Source organism: Nothobranchius furzeri, chromosome 4 (genome assembly GCF_043380555.1).
Source record: "Nothobranchius furzeri strain GRZ-AD chromosome 4, NfurGRZ-RIMD1, whole genome shotgun sequence".
In the NCBI taxonomy this organism is placed as follows: domain Eukaryota; kingdom Metazoa; phylum Chordata; class Actinopteri; order Cyprinodontiformes; family Nothobranchiidae; genus Nothobranchius; species Nothobranchius furzeri.
In genome coordinates this window covers 53218150-53234811 of record NC_091744.1, presented here as the reverse complement: position 1 = coordinate 53234811, position 16662 = coordinate 53218150, and the positions used below count along the sequence as shown (strand labels likewise).

The window sequence follows — 16662 nt, the reverse complement described above, 5'->3', positions numbered from 1 at the left end:
CCTTTGTGTTTTTTCAGCGCTGAGGCAGTCAGAGGTAGTTGGGTGTCTGTAGCTCCGCTGTCTCGGACAAACTACACTCCTCTCACTCAGCGCCGAGTTCACTCAGCTGTTTTCTGACGTTGAAGCACAGAAACGGAGATTCTAGCCGCTCAGTAATGTGTTCACGACTTAAAGAGAAAGTTTTCAAACTAACTTCCAGACAGAGCTGCTATAACTCCAGCGAGCAGCAACATGCTCAAACCAGCACGACTCCGTGGCTGCTGTCGTGTTTCCCCCCCGACACACAACAACGTGGTCAAGCTGCTCAGACATCTTCATCAGCACAAAGCTATGTGAGCACCTGTTGTCATCTACTGTTGTCATTATTATGATGAAGATGAACAAAACAACAGGAGTCTCCTCCTCAGCTCAGATCAACGCCATGATGCAGGTATCTGGCTGGAACTAGGGCTGCAACAACGAATCGATGAATTCGATGAAAATCGATTACTAAAAGCGTTGGCAACGAATTGCGTCATCGATTCGTTGTGTCGCACAACTCTTCCAAAAGCGCCCCCCCCCCCCCCCTTCCCGCCCGCCGTTGCGCGCAGACCAGAGCAAGTCAGATCAGCGCGAGGGAGAGCCGCAGATCAGCGCGAGGGAGAGCCGCAGATCAGCGCGAGGGAGAGCCTGCAGACTTGCGCTGCTGCGAACCGGTTCCGCATTGTTGCACAGCGATCCAGGCAGCTGCTTCCAGCGCACGGTCCATTCTCAAAGTGGCGCAACCAAAAAAATATAATTAGCACACGATCGTTCTTGTCTGCACATGTTCTCTATTTTCTGTCTTATTTGTGCCTGAAGCGCTCTGCTGCGGAGCTCATCACCTGTGCTGTGGTGAATTCACCTCACGCAGCATCGAAAACGCGCTCTCCGCTTTGCGGTCAGGAGATCTCTTTGATCTGCTCAAAAGTAACTGATGAGGTGAAAAAGTAAGAATCCAGGCAACAGATTTTCTGGAGAATTATGAGGAGATGCAGGAAGATGTGAGACAGACAGGACAGGAAAATAGTTAAATAAAAACAAGAAAACAAAGTAAAATGTAGGTAGATTTATCTCCACTACACGTTTTTACCAGTAAAAAACAATAAGTTGTACACATGTCATAGTTATACATCTGATACAATTCAGATCACCTTCAAAACTAAGTCACACACCCAGGGCCGTTTCAAGACATTTTAGGGGCCAAGGCAAAATGTCCCCCCCCCCCCCCCCATAACTGGGCTCCCCAGAAGCCTCTGTGTAATTCATGCCCTCTCCAGTAGTGTTAGTTATATGGTGTTTATAAAAGCCCCTCAGACATTACTGACATGTTCTAATATTATCAGATGAAAAACAAAATTATTAGACATGCTGTCTCATCTGCTGCTTTTCTAAACTTGTAAAAAGTAACAAAACCATTTGAAAGCCACTATTTGTGGATTATCTGAAAGTTTCCATGGAGTGTGTGACAACTTATTTTATCATTGATCCTATCATCTAATCTCACAGCTGAAACAAGCATCCTTAATAATCTGTGCACAGGAAGCTTACCGATGCTGTAGTAAAACAAAAGGTATAATAATTTATTATTAATAAAACCTTGTTGCAGCACTAAAGCATAAAAATGAGATTTTGCATTAAATATGCAAAATATTTACATATGAATTGTTTTAGAGTCCTTTTATTGGCAGAATCTGATATTAATTTAGTTCTTACAAAAAATGGGTCCCAACATGGTTTGTGTGGTGTTGCCATAGTGTGACGTCATAGGCACAGATCCCCTGTCCTCTTGTTTGGAAATGGAAATATGATCACCCTACATTAAACAAACTGTCCACCCGGGCTTTTGCGCTGCACAGAGACGCTTCGCTGCCTATGACTGAACGTCAGTTGAGAGTCAGTCTCATGCAGACTGACCAATGAAGAGAGGGCCTCAAGTTAAGACCCTCTCCTCATTGGTCAGTCCACACGAGGTGGGTCAAAGGTTACTCTGGGCGGGTTACGTGTTGTCAGGCATTCAAGTATTGAGTATATTTACTGCATATTACAGTAAAATATTCTGTATGTGACCACATTATGGTGATCCTCGGGTCGTGATGATGGAGCCCTTGAATATTGTTGCCCAGGGTACAACAAAGTGTTAATATGGCCCTGGTTCCGCCGTCACATTCCCGCAGAAACTGGTTGATCACACCGGGGCCAGACTACTAGCATGTGGTTTTACAACCACAATGTCCTCGGAAGCAAAAACGCTTTTAAAAGGGAGGGAGGAGTCCTAACTGTTGCTGCAGGCGTGTTGTGTGAGAGTGCAGTTATATACTGGTTAATATATTTTTGGGTTCAGTTGCTTTCATGTGGCCTAATGTGAGTCTATTTGGGATCATTGGAATGATCAGCAGCATTTCTTGATGTGACTTTATGGCAGTTGCCCAGGGCATCATCGCAAGGAGGATGGCATTCATTTACTTTTGTTTTATTTGGTATTTTTTCAGTCATTTTTGGAAATAGTGATCAATTTTGATTAATTCACAGCCTATGTTTAATTACATTTAAAATAAATGTCAACAGATGAGATCAAACAAAACAGATGAGAATTGCCCTTAAGCTGTTTAACTTGGACCAAGCATTTTAGGTCACAGATAGATGTAGCTTAGGGTCTCTGTCTATACACCTTATAAGACAATTTAGGTGATGGCATGTTGTTTTTCTGCTATTGAACTGTTTTCTAATAATGTTGTGTTAAATAAAGTGAAGGAAGGAGAGAAATAACGTTTCCCTAGCAGTTTTTAAAAATTTCCCCATGTAATCCGATTAATCGATTAATCGTGTCGAGACCCCATCCGATTAATCGATTATCCAAATAATCGTTTGTTGCAGCCCTAGCTGGAACAGGTGAGCATCACAGTAAACCAGTGGAACAAACTGAGCTTTAAATATGTTGGTTTTATGCTCTTTTTCTGCTCCAAAACATGAAAGTTAACAGGTGAGATGTTGCATTTTCATTTAAGATAAAATGATATTTTATTTTGTTGTTGGCCCGTGAGAAAAGATTTAACCTACAGTAAACAGTAAGTGGAAAGGCTGCAGATAGATGAATAGAATAGAAAATCCCTTTATTGTTCCTCAGTGGGGAAAGCTAGACGTCACAGCAGCGATGACAGTTATTACAGGAGAAAAAAGGGAGAAGAAAAAATAAGAAAAATGAATAAACAAGAAAACATTAATCCTGAATAGATTTTAAAAATGCTGATTATACCACAAGTAATGAATACCACTGATGCCTTTTATTTAAAACTGACTTGCTCGTGTGTAATTTGGTTATTCCACATTCAGTGTTAATGCAGAAATATGTTTGTTTCCAAATTTAAAGGTTCAAAATTGCATACATGTTGATAAAGAAAACGTGCAAATTTGCCGTCACTTTTTCAAAAAATATTAAGTTTGGCCCTCGACTCCGTCCCAAAGTTTCATTTCGGCCCCTTGTGAGTTTGAGTTTGACACCCCTGCACTATGGCAACGCCACACAAACCATGTTGGGACCCATTTTTTGTAAGAACTAAATATCAGATTCTGCCAATAAAAGGACTCTAAAACAATTCATATGTAAATATTTAGCATATTTATTGCAAAATATCATTTTTCTGCTTTTGTGCTGCAACAAGGTTTTATTAATAATAAATTATTATACCTTTTGTTTTACTACAGCATCGGTACGCTTCCTGTGCACAGATTATTAAGGATGCTTGTTTCAGCTGTGAGATTAGACGATAGGATCAATGATAAAATAAGTTGTCACACACTCCATGGAAACTTTCAGAGAATCCACAAATAGCGGCTTTCAGATGGTTTTGTTACTTTTTGCAAGTTTAGAAAAGAAGCAGATGAGACAGCATGTGTGATCATTTAGTTTTTCATCTGATAATACTAGAACATGTCAGTAATGTCTGAGGGGCTTTTATAAACACTGTATAACTAATACTCCTGGAGAGGGTATGAATTACACAGAGGCTTGGGGAGCCCAGTTATGGGGCGGTGGTGGTGGTGGTGGTGGTGTGTGTGTGTGTGTGGGTGTGTGTGTGTGTGTGGGGGGGGGGGGTCATTTTGCCTTGGCCCCCAAAATGTCTTGAAACGACCCTGGGTGTGTCACTGAGTTATGAAGGTGATCTGAATTGTATCAGATGTATAAATATGTTTTTTACAGGTAAAAACGTGTAGTGGAGATAAATCTACCTACATTTTACTTTTCGACACTTTGTTTTGTTTTCTTGTTTTTATTTAACTATTTTCCTGTCCTGTCAGTCTCTCATCTTCCTGCATCTCCTCTAAACTCTCCAGAAAAACTGCTGCCTGGATTCTTACTTTTTCACCTCATCAGTTACTTTTGAGCAGATCAAAGGGATCTCCTGACCACAAAGCGGAGTGCGCGTTTCGATGCTGCGTCAGTGAGGTGAAATCACCGCAGCACAGGTGATGAGCTCTGCAGTGGCAGAGCGCTTCAGGCACAAATAAGACAGAAAATAGAGAACATGTGCGGACATGAACGATCGTGTGTTAATTATAGTTTTTTGGTTGCGCCACTTTGAGAATGGACCGTGCGCTGGAAGCAGCAGCTTGGAGCGCTGCGCAACAACGATCAGCGCTGTGCTGCTGTCTGAGCTCTCTGCTCAAAAGAGTCCATAAATGATGTCATATAGATAGAAAACTTTTTTCCGGCTCCCCTGGATGTGTAGGATATACAGCTCCCCCATAATTCGATCCCTGCTCCTGGATGAAAATCCGGATATTTTCACAAGAACCCCCAGTCCGGACGCCCGGACAGAGTGAAAAGTGGACACGGTCCATCTCCTTTACTTATTGTATTGTTTTCTCTCTGTAAACATGCTGTTAACTTGCTTAGCACATCTTCTAATTGAAATCTGTCTTTATCATATATATATTATTTTTCATAAGCTTGCTTTTGGTGCCCCTCCCCCGGCGTGGTGCCCTACGCGCTATGCGTGGTGTGCGTGTGCGGAGCGCCGGCGCTGGTCTATGGTGTAGCTAACTGACACCTTCCTTTCCTAGTATTATTGGTAGAGCATCCAAAAACCTGTAGACAGGTCTGGACTATATATGGACTATATATATGGATTAATAAAGAACAACAGCTGAGACATTTAAGACGAATCAGCACATGAATAAAAAACTTTTTTATTGCCCCCCTCAGGAGTCACTCCTGAAATGTTTACTGTCTAATGTCCCCCCCCAACAACGATGAGGGATTTTTGCCCCCGTCTCTGTAATCAATTAGCCCAATAGAAAAATTTCCAGCTAAGGGTGGCGTCTGTTATTTGAGTTTTCTGGGCTAGGCTGTGATGCATTAAAAGAGCGTGGGAGAAATGAAACTTAGAGTAATTAGATGTAGAGGGCTGTAAATTAGCCATTAGAATTAAATGCAGTAATTTCACTCAAGATCAATACTAAGGCAACAAACTTTCTAATAAAATGAAAGCTTATTGTTCAGTGTCTTATTAAATCATTTAAAGTATTTACCAACGTCTGAGTTTCCAATCTAGAACATGCACAGTTTTCCAAGTTCTGGAAAACAAACTGTCGCTCTAATTGGTGTTTTGTTGCACTGCAGATTCTTCTGACTTCTTTTTAAATCATATTTTGTTTTTCTGTCATGTCTTTGTAGAAATGTGAGTTCAACATGGATAACTTGAGTAAGCCGGAGCTGCTCACCTTGCTCAGTATCATGGAGGGTGAGCTGGAGGCCAGAGACCTAGTTATCGAAGCGCTGAGGGTGAGTCATCACACTCCTAACCTCTCCATTGGAGCTATTGTCAGATGAAACCGATACTATTCACAACAGACGGGCTTTGTTAAACTCCTGGAGATGAGCCGTGCTAATTTTAATTATGACCCAGGATTGTGTTTTTGTCTCTGATGATGAAATGTCTCCAATGCTGCTTAGAGAATATCTTGATCTCATAAATAAGAAGAATGCTTGTGTGACCACAATGAAAGACACTTCCCTGCTGTATCTATTTCCCCTTGTAATTACCAGCAGACAAGAAGCTCTTGTTGCCTCTGCTGAAAGAGAGCTGGCCTAGACACTGGTTAGCTCTTTGTGTTTTGCCAGAAAGGCCAGTGGGTGTCCACAAACACGACCAGCCCAAACTACAGTAATGAATGTGTGATTGAAGGTCCTGTTGAGCCTGATTGAATATTAAGACTCATGAAGGTGAAAATAACAAGATTTACACTTTTAAAAGGGTTAAATTGCATGTTGATTCTAGGTTCTGTTACCATTGGAGTGGGTTTTCATAATAAGAATGGTGCATCTGAATCAATCTGTGCTCTCTTGTGTGAGAAGCAGGGTCATGAAAGTTGGGGCGGCCTTGTAAGGGATGATGTATTGATCTGTGGTTACCAAATACTCAACCTCTCCCACCCAAGCGCCGGAGGTGTTTAAAGTTCTCCACAGAGGAGAAAATGTGGAGTTTTTTGCAGGACCTTCCCTCCCGGCTATTCTGCAATTAGGTCATCACAGTTTGCTCCACTTAAGCACTGCCTCCAAGGTTTTATTTCTTTAAAAAAAATCTAAATGTGACAATAAATACATGCATTTTCTTTTAAGGTATCCATTGTAAAGGTTGTTGGTAAAGAAACAAAATCACATTTAGCTTCTGTCCATATGATACAAGAGTTGCTGGGTTGGAACAGGCGACCTTTGGCCTGTGTAGCTGTGCTTAGCTGCACCCAGGCTGTTTGTCATGGTGATACTTTCTTCGGTTTTCCTCAAATTGAGCCTGCTGTACGATCATCAACCTCGCTGGACTTCCTAACTCACCCAGAGGCACAGCAATGGTTGTCGTTTCAGTCTATAATTAATCTGCCATTTGTTCTATCTTAGTTATGCTTTTTCAAGTCTGTCTGGTTCTTCCATTGTTAGGGTTTTTGTATTTGGTTATTTCTCTAACACACACACACACACACACACACGCACACACACACACACACACACACACACACACACACACACACACACACACACACACACACACACACACACACACACACACACACACACACACACACACTTTCAATTATTGACTTTGTCTCCACAATTTCTATGGTTCATTATCCACTCTAGTCATCAACACTTTACTTCTTTGCTTGGACCTTGAGGCATCCTTGGCAACTTTTCTCTGCTTTTGTAGCAGTGTCTCCATGTTTCCTTCATGTGAATGGTCACTCCAATAGAAAATTCGGTTAAATTAGTTGATGTCACGTTGGCTGCTTTTGGACTAGCCATTAGCTCATCAGTCTTGTCGGCTTCAATCTCTAGAGTCTGTTGAGGAAGCAATCTACCATGGGTAAGATATTATCTATAGTTTTTACTTCAGAATGAAATGTCCCTTTAAGAGACCCACCATCTCTGTGGATGGATATTCTACCCAGGTCTCAGGGAATTTATCCATCTCTCTCTGCTGCCCACTCACATCTCATGAAGCACAAAGAATCTATTCATCCTGTCACGGATACCATCTGAGAAAGTGGAAGACAGTAAGAGTGAGACAAAAAGGACAGAGAATAAAGAATGGGGGAGCCTGTAGCAAAAATGACAGATTTGACCAGTATAAACTAAATTGGACTGAACAAAAAGGTGAAATTCAACAGAAAGACAGCATGACATGGAGACTTGGTGTCATCTCAAACAAAGTGAGTCAGTGTGACTGAGTGGATTAAAACAACTCCTCCCCATCCTATACCCAACACCCCCTTGATAGTCAAAAAGAAAGGCATCATCTGGTCACCAGCTGCAGAGCTATCACTGTCACTGCAATATTCTGTCATCGTTTTCTGAGTTCACTGTGAAACCAGCTAAACAGCCTCATTGATCGGCCCGTCTAAAGCAGATCCCACAACAGCAGGAGCACCACCCCTACAGCACCTGTTCCCAGCACCACACCGACCTTTCTGCTATCAGACCAAAAAGATTAGAACAGACCTCCCTGGTTTGGCAATCATTCATTTGTCATTAAAAGTACCTCCTGCCCCAGATTAATTCATAATTGACTGAAACTGGCTCAGGCACATTTGTCCTGGAGAAACAATGAAAGGAGAATCATCAGAAGACAGAAATATCACACGATCAGTGGGACCTGTGGTGGCAACATGTCGCCAATTCCCTTTTGCCTGGAGCTTTTCTTTCTCCACTCAGCTCTCATGTTGGTACTCATGAGATAGTACTTGTGTGGTCACTTTCCAACATGAGGGAGCTGCTTTTGCAAACATGTTTAGGCCCATGAACCAACTGACTCACAGAGTATAAATTCATGAGCCGGAGCCCAAGATTAGGGCATGGGCAGATAGTCAGTGGTACTTTCCCACTAGAACACAATGTTGTTAGAATAATAGTTTTTTAAATCAGTATTTGAAGCAGGGCGTGTGAATGTCCCTGTCCAAAACAAAGTGTTTGACAGTTCAGATGTGCCCACTACCGTCCAGCCTCACAGCAGCGCTCCCTCTGAGGTCATGTGATGTAACATATGACTAAGAGAGCTGCTGTCAGCGCTGGCTTCATGCATGTTTAGTGAAACAAAACACATGCCCATCAGGTTTCCTCCAGTGACCTTACATCTAGCTATTTAGGGCATGCCCTGTTGCTGGGCTTTTCCTGCACCTCTACCCCCTTCCCACCCCCCAACCGTTAACATTTTGTTCATCTCCATTTTGCAGATCCACTTTTGTTTTTGTGCTGTGTGTGGCTTGCCTCTTTATTCATCTGTTTTGTTTCGTCTCACATACATCTTGCTATTGCACCTCTCTTTAGATTGTTTGAGTTCCTGCCCTTGTTGCTCTCTACCTCTCTGGATGTGCTGCTAATACAAAATATATTAAAAATCACAGCGTACTCTGTGACCTGTAAAAAGCTGTGGTTTATTTTCAGTGATGCTTCAGTGAGCTCCTCCCACATATTCAGCCATGTGCTGTGCAATATCTATGATGCAAGAAAAAATGTTTTGAACAAAGAGACAAAAAGCTGTAAAATATTACCATCATATATGGAGATCTCTAGGAGCTACATTACACAGGCTGATTATTAGTTTGGTCATTTTAGCTCTGATTAACTGAAAAATTATCATTCTGGAAGTTAAAATTTATACATCGAAGGTCTGATATATTTAGCATGAATTTTTCTTGGAAAATCTGGAAAATGTTCTATATTTTTTCATTTATGAAGTAAAAAATTTAAACAATTCTTATTTGCACATTGACCCATTATGCTGGGCATTTGCTGACTCGGCTTCATCTTTATACACATATAAATGTGCTAATTAAAACGGTAAAGCTTCACATCTTAACCATCCAGTGAGACTAGATTTACTGGCCACCTGGAAAAAATGAGAATATGATGTAGGGCTCCAGCCATTGAATACTTTTGTAATTGAGTACTCTATCGAATCTTTTATCGATTAATCGAGTACTCTAATAAATTACCCTTTTGTGTTTATAAACCATTATATCAAATAGCATGTTATAAAATATGAAAGGCCTTTTAAAATGAGCAAGAAATTGCCAGTTATTCTTAAAGTTTTATTCAAAATTAGTTTTCAAAATTCAGCACTTCAACTTTACTTCACAGTAAAAAAATGCCTGTGCAAAAAAAAGTATACAACCCGAGCCGTTTTTCCCCTCATGCGAGAAGTAGCGCTGCGAGCGACTGCGGCCCAAACAGCACCAGAACCGCGCATGCGCAAACATGGCTCGCCAGCTGTTTCCCTATTAACACACACCCGTTTTAATTTCTACAGTTTTTTTCTCCCACTAACAAGGATTGTCGAGACAGCATGCTTGCCGTGGTGATGTCCAATTATACTGATCACAAAACATTTATTTACTTTATTTAGTTTTCCTCTCATAAATACCTGTGTCCTCCTGCAGCAATCCCGAGGGACAACAGACATCAATAATAACACAATAAAAAGTCCAACGTGTTGTAAAAACTGCTATTTTTAGCACATTTTAAGACTGACGTGTTGCTACCAGACGCACAGTGTGACCTGAAACCAAGTGCTACAAATGAAAAAGTCGCACAGTGTCCGCAGAATATATAGAAATACAGGCTAAAATGCATTATAGAGGCTCCGAGTCCGCTTGCAGAAGTGACATTTACATGTGGATGTTTCCTGGTCAGGTGCTGCAGCATGGAGGATGTGGTGGTGTGGTAGGCCAAATCCATTTTACAGTTTTTACACTGGACTGCGTTTTCCGCCTTACGACGTGAAAAATGGTCCCACAACTTTGACATTTTCTGTCTTTTTCGCACTCCACCGGGGTCCTCGTTGTCTGCCATGGTTTAAGAGAAAGTTCAGAAGAAGAAGAAGAAAATATCATTTCTATAGCGACTCTCAAGATAAAAATCACGAGGCGCTTCACAAAAACAAAAAAAATGTTAAAATATAAAAAAGCATTTAGAAAATGTTTTAAAATATATTTAAAATGAGCAAAAATAGGCAATTGGGATTTAAAAGAAAAAATGTTAAGAAAGAGAGAGAGTGAATAGGAAAGAGGGAAATCAGTGGATCCTGAGGAAGGTGGAATAGGTGGGGTGAGCAAAACAAAGAGAGAGGGGTTGAAGAAGGTCATACAAAAGCCAGCTTGAACAAGTGAGTCTTCAGCTGCTTTTTGAAGGAGACCACTGAGTCCACTGATCTCAGACTCAGGGGGAGAGAGTTCCAGAGTCTGGGGGCCACAGCAGCAAATGATCTGTCACCTTTGGTCTTTAGCCTGGTGCTGCACAACCAGTAGGCTTTGATCACTGGACCTCAGGGACCTGCTGGGGGTGTAGGGACTAAGAAGATCACCAATGTAAGATGGTGCTTGTCCATGTAAGGCCCTATAAACCAGAACCAGGATCTTGAAATGAACCCCGAAGTTGAATGGCAGCCAGTGAAGCTGGAGGAGAAGCGGGGTGATGTGGGTGTATTTGGAGGACTTGGTCAAAAGCCAAGCACAGGCATTCTGAACCACCTGTAGACGGTTCAGGGAGGTTCTCCTCAGACACGTGAAAAGAGAGTTACAGTAGTCTAAGCGTGAGGAGATGAAGGTGTGGATAACTGTCTCAAGTTCAGAGCGGGACAGAATGGCACTAAGCTTAGCAATGTAACTGAGATGGAAGAAGGAAGAGCCAACAAGAGAACTGACATGAGAATCCAGGGTGAGAGCTGGGTCAAAGGTCACACCAAGATTCCTGACAGAAGGTTTGGTGTGGGAAGCAAGCTGACCAAGAGAGTCTCTGACTTTGGGAACCAGCTTGTCTGGGGCACAGATGAGGATCTCAGTCTTATCTTCATTCAGCTGTAGAAAGCTCCCAGCCATCCAGGTTTTGATAGAGTCTAAGCAGGTGTGTAACAGCTGCAGCTTAGACATCTCATGCGGCTTAAAGGAGATGTACAGTTGGATGTCATCTGCATAAAGATGGTAGGAGATTCCTTTGAAGGAGCTCAGGATGTGCTGAAGAGGAAACAGATAGAGGAGCAAGAGCAGAGGCCCCAGCACAGAACCTTGTGGGACACCATGGGTAAGAGAGGTGGTAGAGGACCTAAACTTGGAGATGGCCACAGAAAAGGAGCACTCAGAGAGATAAGAGGAGAACCACTCCAGAGCAGTTCCTGATAGGCCTACCCAGTCTCTCAGCCTCTCCAGTAACAGGTGATGGTCAACAGTGTCAAAGGCTGCAGTCAGGTCCAGCAGGACCAGAACAGAACAGTCCTCTGCATCACTGTGAGTCAGAAGGTCATTAGAGACCCCAAGAAGAGCTGTTTCAGTAGAATGAGCTCTACGAAAACCTGACTGGAAGCAATCATAGATGTTATCTTCATCAAGAGCAGCTGTGAGTTGTTTAGCCACAACCTTTTCCAAGATCTTGGAGATGAACAGAAGTTTAGAGATGGGTCTGAAGCTGCTATGGAGAGAGGGGTCCAGACTCGGTTTTTTAAGAAGCGGGTGGATTACAGCGTTCTTAAAGTAAGCAGGGACCTTACCAGAAACCAGAGAAGCATTAATTATAGAGAGCACGCTGGGACCGATGGACTGAAAAGCACTTTTAAACAAAGATGAGGGTAAGATGTGGAGGGGGCATGCAGAGGTCTTCATAGAGTTAACTAGTTTGGTTAACTCAGGCAAAGAAACAGGAGCAAAGCTATCTAGGATGATGGGTCTGGTTGGAGTCGGGAGAGGCGGCGATAAGGCTGAAGGAGAGATGCTAGATCTAACCTTATTGACTTCGTCCACAAAGAAAGACAGAAAGTTCTCACAGTCTGTAACAGAGTGGATGGAGGCTGTAGGAGAGGCAGGAGAGACGATGCTGCTGATAGTGTTAAACAGCACCTTGGGGTTCCCTTTGCTCTGGGACACCAGGTTGGAGATGGGAAACCCTAGCGTCTCTGACTGCAGAGTTAAAGGATGTCAGAAGATCCTTTAGGTGCAGCAGATGGACGTGGAGATGGGTTTTCTTCCACAAGCGCTCAATTTTTCTGCATTGGCGCTTCAGGCTGCGAAGGCTGTCATTAAACCAGGAGGTAGGGTTCACTGCAGGAACTGATCTGGTTCTGACAGGACAGATGTTGTCCAGAATGGAGAGGCAGTGCTCGTTACACTGAGAAGTTAAGGAATCTGGGTCGGTATCAGAAGAACAGGGTGGATCAAAAGCAGCAGAAAAATTGCTAGCTGTGCTCTCATTAAGAAAACGAGAACTAACGATATGGCGAGCAGGAGGTGGGGACGCAGAAACTGACAAGTTAAAGAAAATGCAATGGTGATCTGAAATATAAACGTCCTCAGGACAAACACTGTCAGCATTTAGACCCAGGGTAAAAACAAGGTCCAGAGTGTGCCCCCTGGTGTGTGTGGGGCCAGAAACATGCTGGGTAAAGCCAAAGGAGTCCATAAGGCTGGAGAAATTCATGGCAAAGTGATCAGAGGGATCATCAACGTGGATGTTAAAGTCACCAACAATCACCAGTCTGGACAGCTTCACAGTGGAGGATAGAAAGTCACTAAACTCCTGAAGGAAAGAACAGTTTGGACCAGGTGGACGATAGACCACAGCACAGTAGAACGGGTCCTTACGCCCGACTTTAATCAGCTGCAGTTCAAAGGAAGCAAAGTGACCAGAGGTTGTAGAGCTACATGGAAGATGGTCTCTGAAAACAACAGCTAGGCCTCCACCACGACCAGAACCCCGGGGCTGGCTAAGAAAAGAATAGCCACTCTGGCAGAGTTCAATCAGACCAGAATAATCAGATGTTTGCTGCCAAACTTCAGTCAGAGACAGACAATCCAGGTTTTTAGACAGAATTAGATCATTGAGCAGGAAGGACTTATTGTTAACAGAGTGGGTATTTAATAGAGCCATGCTGAGTGAGGTGGAGGAATCAGAAACTACAGAAACAGCTGGAGTTAGTGGACGTAAATTAGCGGGATTAGATCCACGGTGTTTGTAAAAACCACTTATGGAGGGAACAGGAGGAGAAACCACTGAGGAATGAGGATAAACCGACCTTAAAAAACTTGGACTGATTAACCGCGTCCCAACGCGTCCTGGCGTGAATGCGGAAGTGGCGCTCAGGTCACCAAACAAAGGACAAGAAGCTACAAGATCACGCCGATGTTTACTAGATAAACCACGCTTTAAGAGAAGTCTTATTCTCACCTGGATTCCTGCTCGTTTAGCTCTTTTCCTCCGACGTTTTCTCGGGACCGGACAAACATAGCCGGAGGCGGAAAGCTCGGGACCGTCGATTGGTTCCGGGCCGGTGCGCCACTCAGGTAAACAAACAGGATGGTACATCCTCGGTGCATCTTGGGTGATCGTGAATGAACGGAAGGACAAAAGAGTCTGGCGATCATAGGAGATGGTAGCAGGGAGATCGCAGACAGGAGCAAGGTGGAAAAGAGGTGGTTAGTGGAGAAAAGTTTGAAAAAGTGGCCGGTGACCACGGCTAAGCCAAACACAGGCGCCATATTGTTGAAGTTTGCTGAACTCACAGCAATTTTCAGTTTGTTTTCTCCATGTCTGGTTCGATGACATCACTTTCGTGAAATGCATTTGTGGTCCTGGACTTACATTCACATTTTTTCATGACCCTGCATTTCACATTTCATCTTCAAACTCTATGGAGCAACATCTCATTCAAACTGCAGAACTCAACCTGGAGAAAGTGATTCCTGTATTCATTAAATAAAAAAGAACTATGAACGGCACCACAAAGTTCAGACTGAGATCTATTGGGCCACAGTCTTGGAGAGATGACTAGAAATTACTCTCAGGGAAGAAACATAAAATGCTCTGAGCTGCCTGCTGGAAAAACAAGGCAGTCATCAGCAGTCAGGAGATCGTTGACAGCTGTGAGGATCTACTTTATTATAAAGAGAAAGAATATTAAAGAGTAAGTCACCCCCAAATCAAACTATCAGTGTTGCACCGTCTTCAGGTAAAAACTCTGCACTACATTTTAATTTAAATCTGCCATCGCCATTGGCCAAGAGGCAGACTATGACTTTAGCTGGTACATCATGGTGTCACAATCTTGTGAGCCTGTGTGTGTGTGTGTATTTGTTAGCGACTCCGCATTCTCGGTCTGCCAGGCAACAGCATATTTGCATTTTTCAAACAGGAAGTGGGAGTAGAGTAAGACTCTGGTGGGGGGTGACTTGTTCTTTAAAGTTAGTTTTTGTACCAGATTAATAATTCTGTTAGATCAAATAAAGTAGGTTAAGATTTAACACACATAAAATGCATTATGCTGTAAAAAAATTAGTTTCTTTCAGCAACCTTTTTATTTTACCATGAAATGCATTATATTCTAATGTTTATGTATTTGCGTACAGAGAGAGAGACACATTGCGGGCGTGCGCGTGCACACACACACACACACACACACACACACACACACACACACACACACACACACACACACACACCTTAAAGGTTGTTTCCTATTTTTTCCATCCTGGTGGTGATGTGAGATCGGTCTGGTACGTAGTTGTTGTGGTATCCTGGATTGAGCTGCTTGATCATCTCTTTGAAACCTTGATCGCTCAGCAAGGACAGGAGTCTCGTGACCAACATGCTCACAATGACCTCGGTCCAGATGTTAGCATGCTAAGGTCTTGTCCATTGAAGAGGAACACTTTTATTGACACTGTAACGTAGCGGGATGAAATAAATCATTAGTGATTACAATTGGAGCAAAAATACGTGACATATAAATGTCTTCTATAGGTAATAAAATCGCCACTGCTACTGGTGTTGCTACACCTATAAATACAAGTAGCTCTCTGTTGATGTTAGCAGCTAACAAGAGGTAAACATACCGAGGCGACTGTTCTCCGCCATGACGTGCTTCCTCTGAAGATGCTCGTGCATCGCTGATGTGCTCCCGTGAAAGGGGTGTTTCACTTTGCAGAGTTTGCATTCTACGGGCGTTTATTCTGTCTTTGTATAATGCTCCCAAACTTTTCAGCTACGTTGCAGACTCACCATGTCTTCTTTCTTCAGTGACGAAGGCTGAGCTGGACGTGCGCCTGAGTGCCTCGAGGTTAAAGCGACGGTTGAGCAGAATGCAGGAAGCAAATAAATGACTCATCGACTATTAAATTAATAGCTGACTATTTAGATTGTCGACGTCATCATGATGAGTCAACTAATCGTGGCAGCCCTAATGTTGAGTTATGAATTTGAATCAACAGAAAAATGGGTCCAGAGAGGAAGCAGAATGTTTAGGGAATATTTGGACTGGGCTGATGCAGAATATTTGTCATTAAGTCGAAGAGTTGAATTTGCAGACGTTGAAACCATATTTTATTGTCCGTCTAATTAAACTGGAAAGGTTTATAAATTCTGGTGAGAAGCGCAAACTGCCAGCTGTGTTCAAGGGGCGGGTCGTCTCTACCCTCTCCGATCTGCTCACACAAGCCAATCTGTATGCTGCTTTGATCAGCTGGCTGCCTAGCAACCAACCGACCTCCCCAACCCAGACCCTTCTTCACAAACTCCCAGGCTCGTGTTTCACTGCCACCCACTGTCATGCCACTTAGGAATGAAGTTAAGACTCCAACAACCCCCCACCCCCACCCCACCCCACCCCCACCCCCACCCCCTTCTGGTGGAAGTGGTACAACCCAGTGGAACCAGTTCCTTCTAACAGGTTTTTAATGTGTGTGGGCTGTCAGTCAGTCAGATGGATCCATTCCCAAAGGACCAGGTTATCTCAGAGTTGAAAGAGCATATCTGAGTGTGTGTGTGTGTGTGTGTGTGTGTGTGTGTGTGTGTGTGTGTGTGTGTGTGTGTGTGTGTGTGTAACTAGGGCAAGCAGCTGAGGATTATTTCTGATGTACAGTACTGCTGTTTGAATTCATTAAATGTTTATTCCCTAAAATGTGGGAAAGCATAAATGATTAACACGCTCAACAGAAGACTTCATCATTTATTTTTCTTTAAGCATTTATATTATGGGTTGTTGTTTTTGGGTCTTTGTTTTCCAGATTAGTTCATTTTATTGCTTTTAAAAAACTTTCTGCTTCTAATTTGAGAAAAGCAACAAGCCCTCACACCTCTCAATCTATGTGGGATGTTTTCTCATACATAAT

The 16662-nt window shown here is 42.9% G+C and overlaps 1 protein-coding gene across 3 annotated transcripts in view; it reads left to right on the top strand.

Annotated features, from left to right (window-relative positions):
* Positions 1–16662, top strand: part of cttnbp2 (cortactin binding protein 2) — a 199356-nt gene that overhangs the window by 31452 nt on the left and 151242 nt on the right. For all 3 annotated transcript variants that reach the window (XR_011520312.1, XM_070550258.1, XM_070550259.1), the window contains exon 2: positions 5696–5803. Coding sequence is in view for 2 of the 3 variants with exons in the window: in XM_070550258.1 (XP_070406359.1) it covers positions 5696–5803 (108 nt within the window). In the remaining variant the exon portion in view is untranslated. The remainder of the gene's footprint in view (positions 1–5695; positions 5804–16662) is intronic.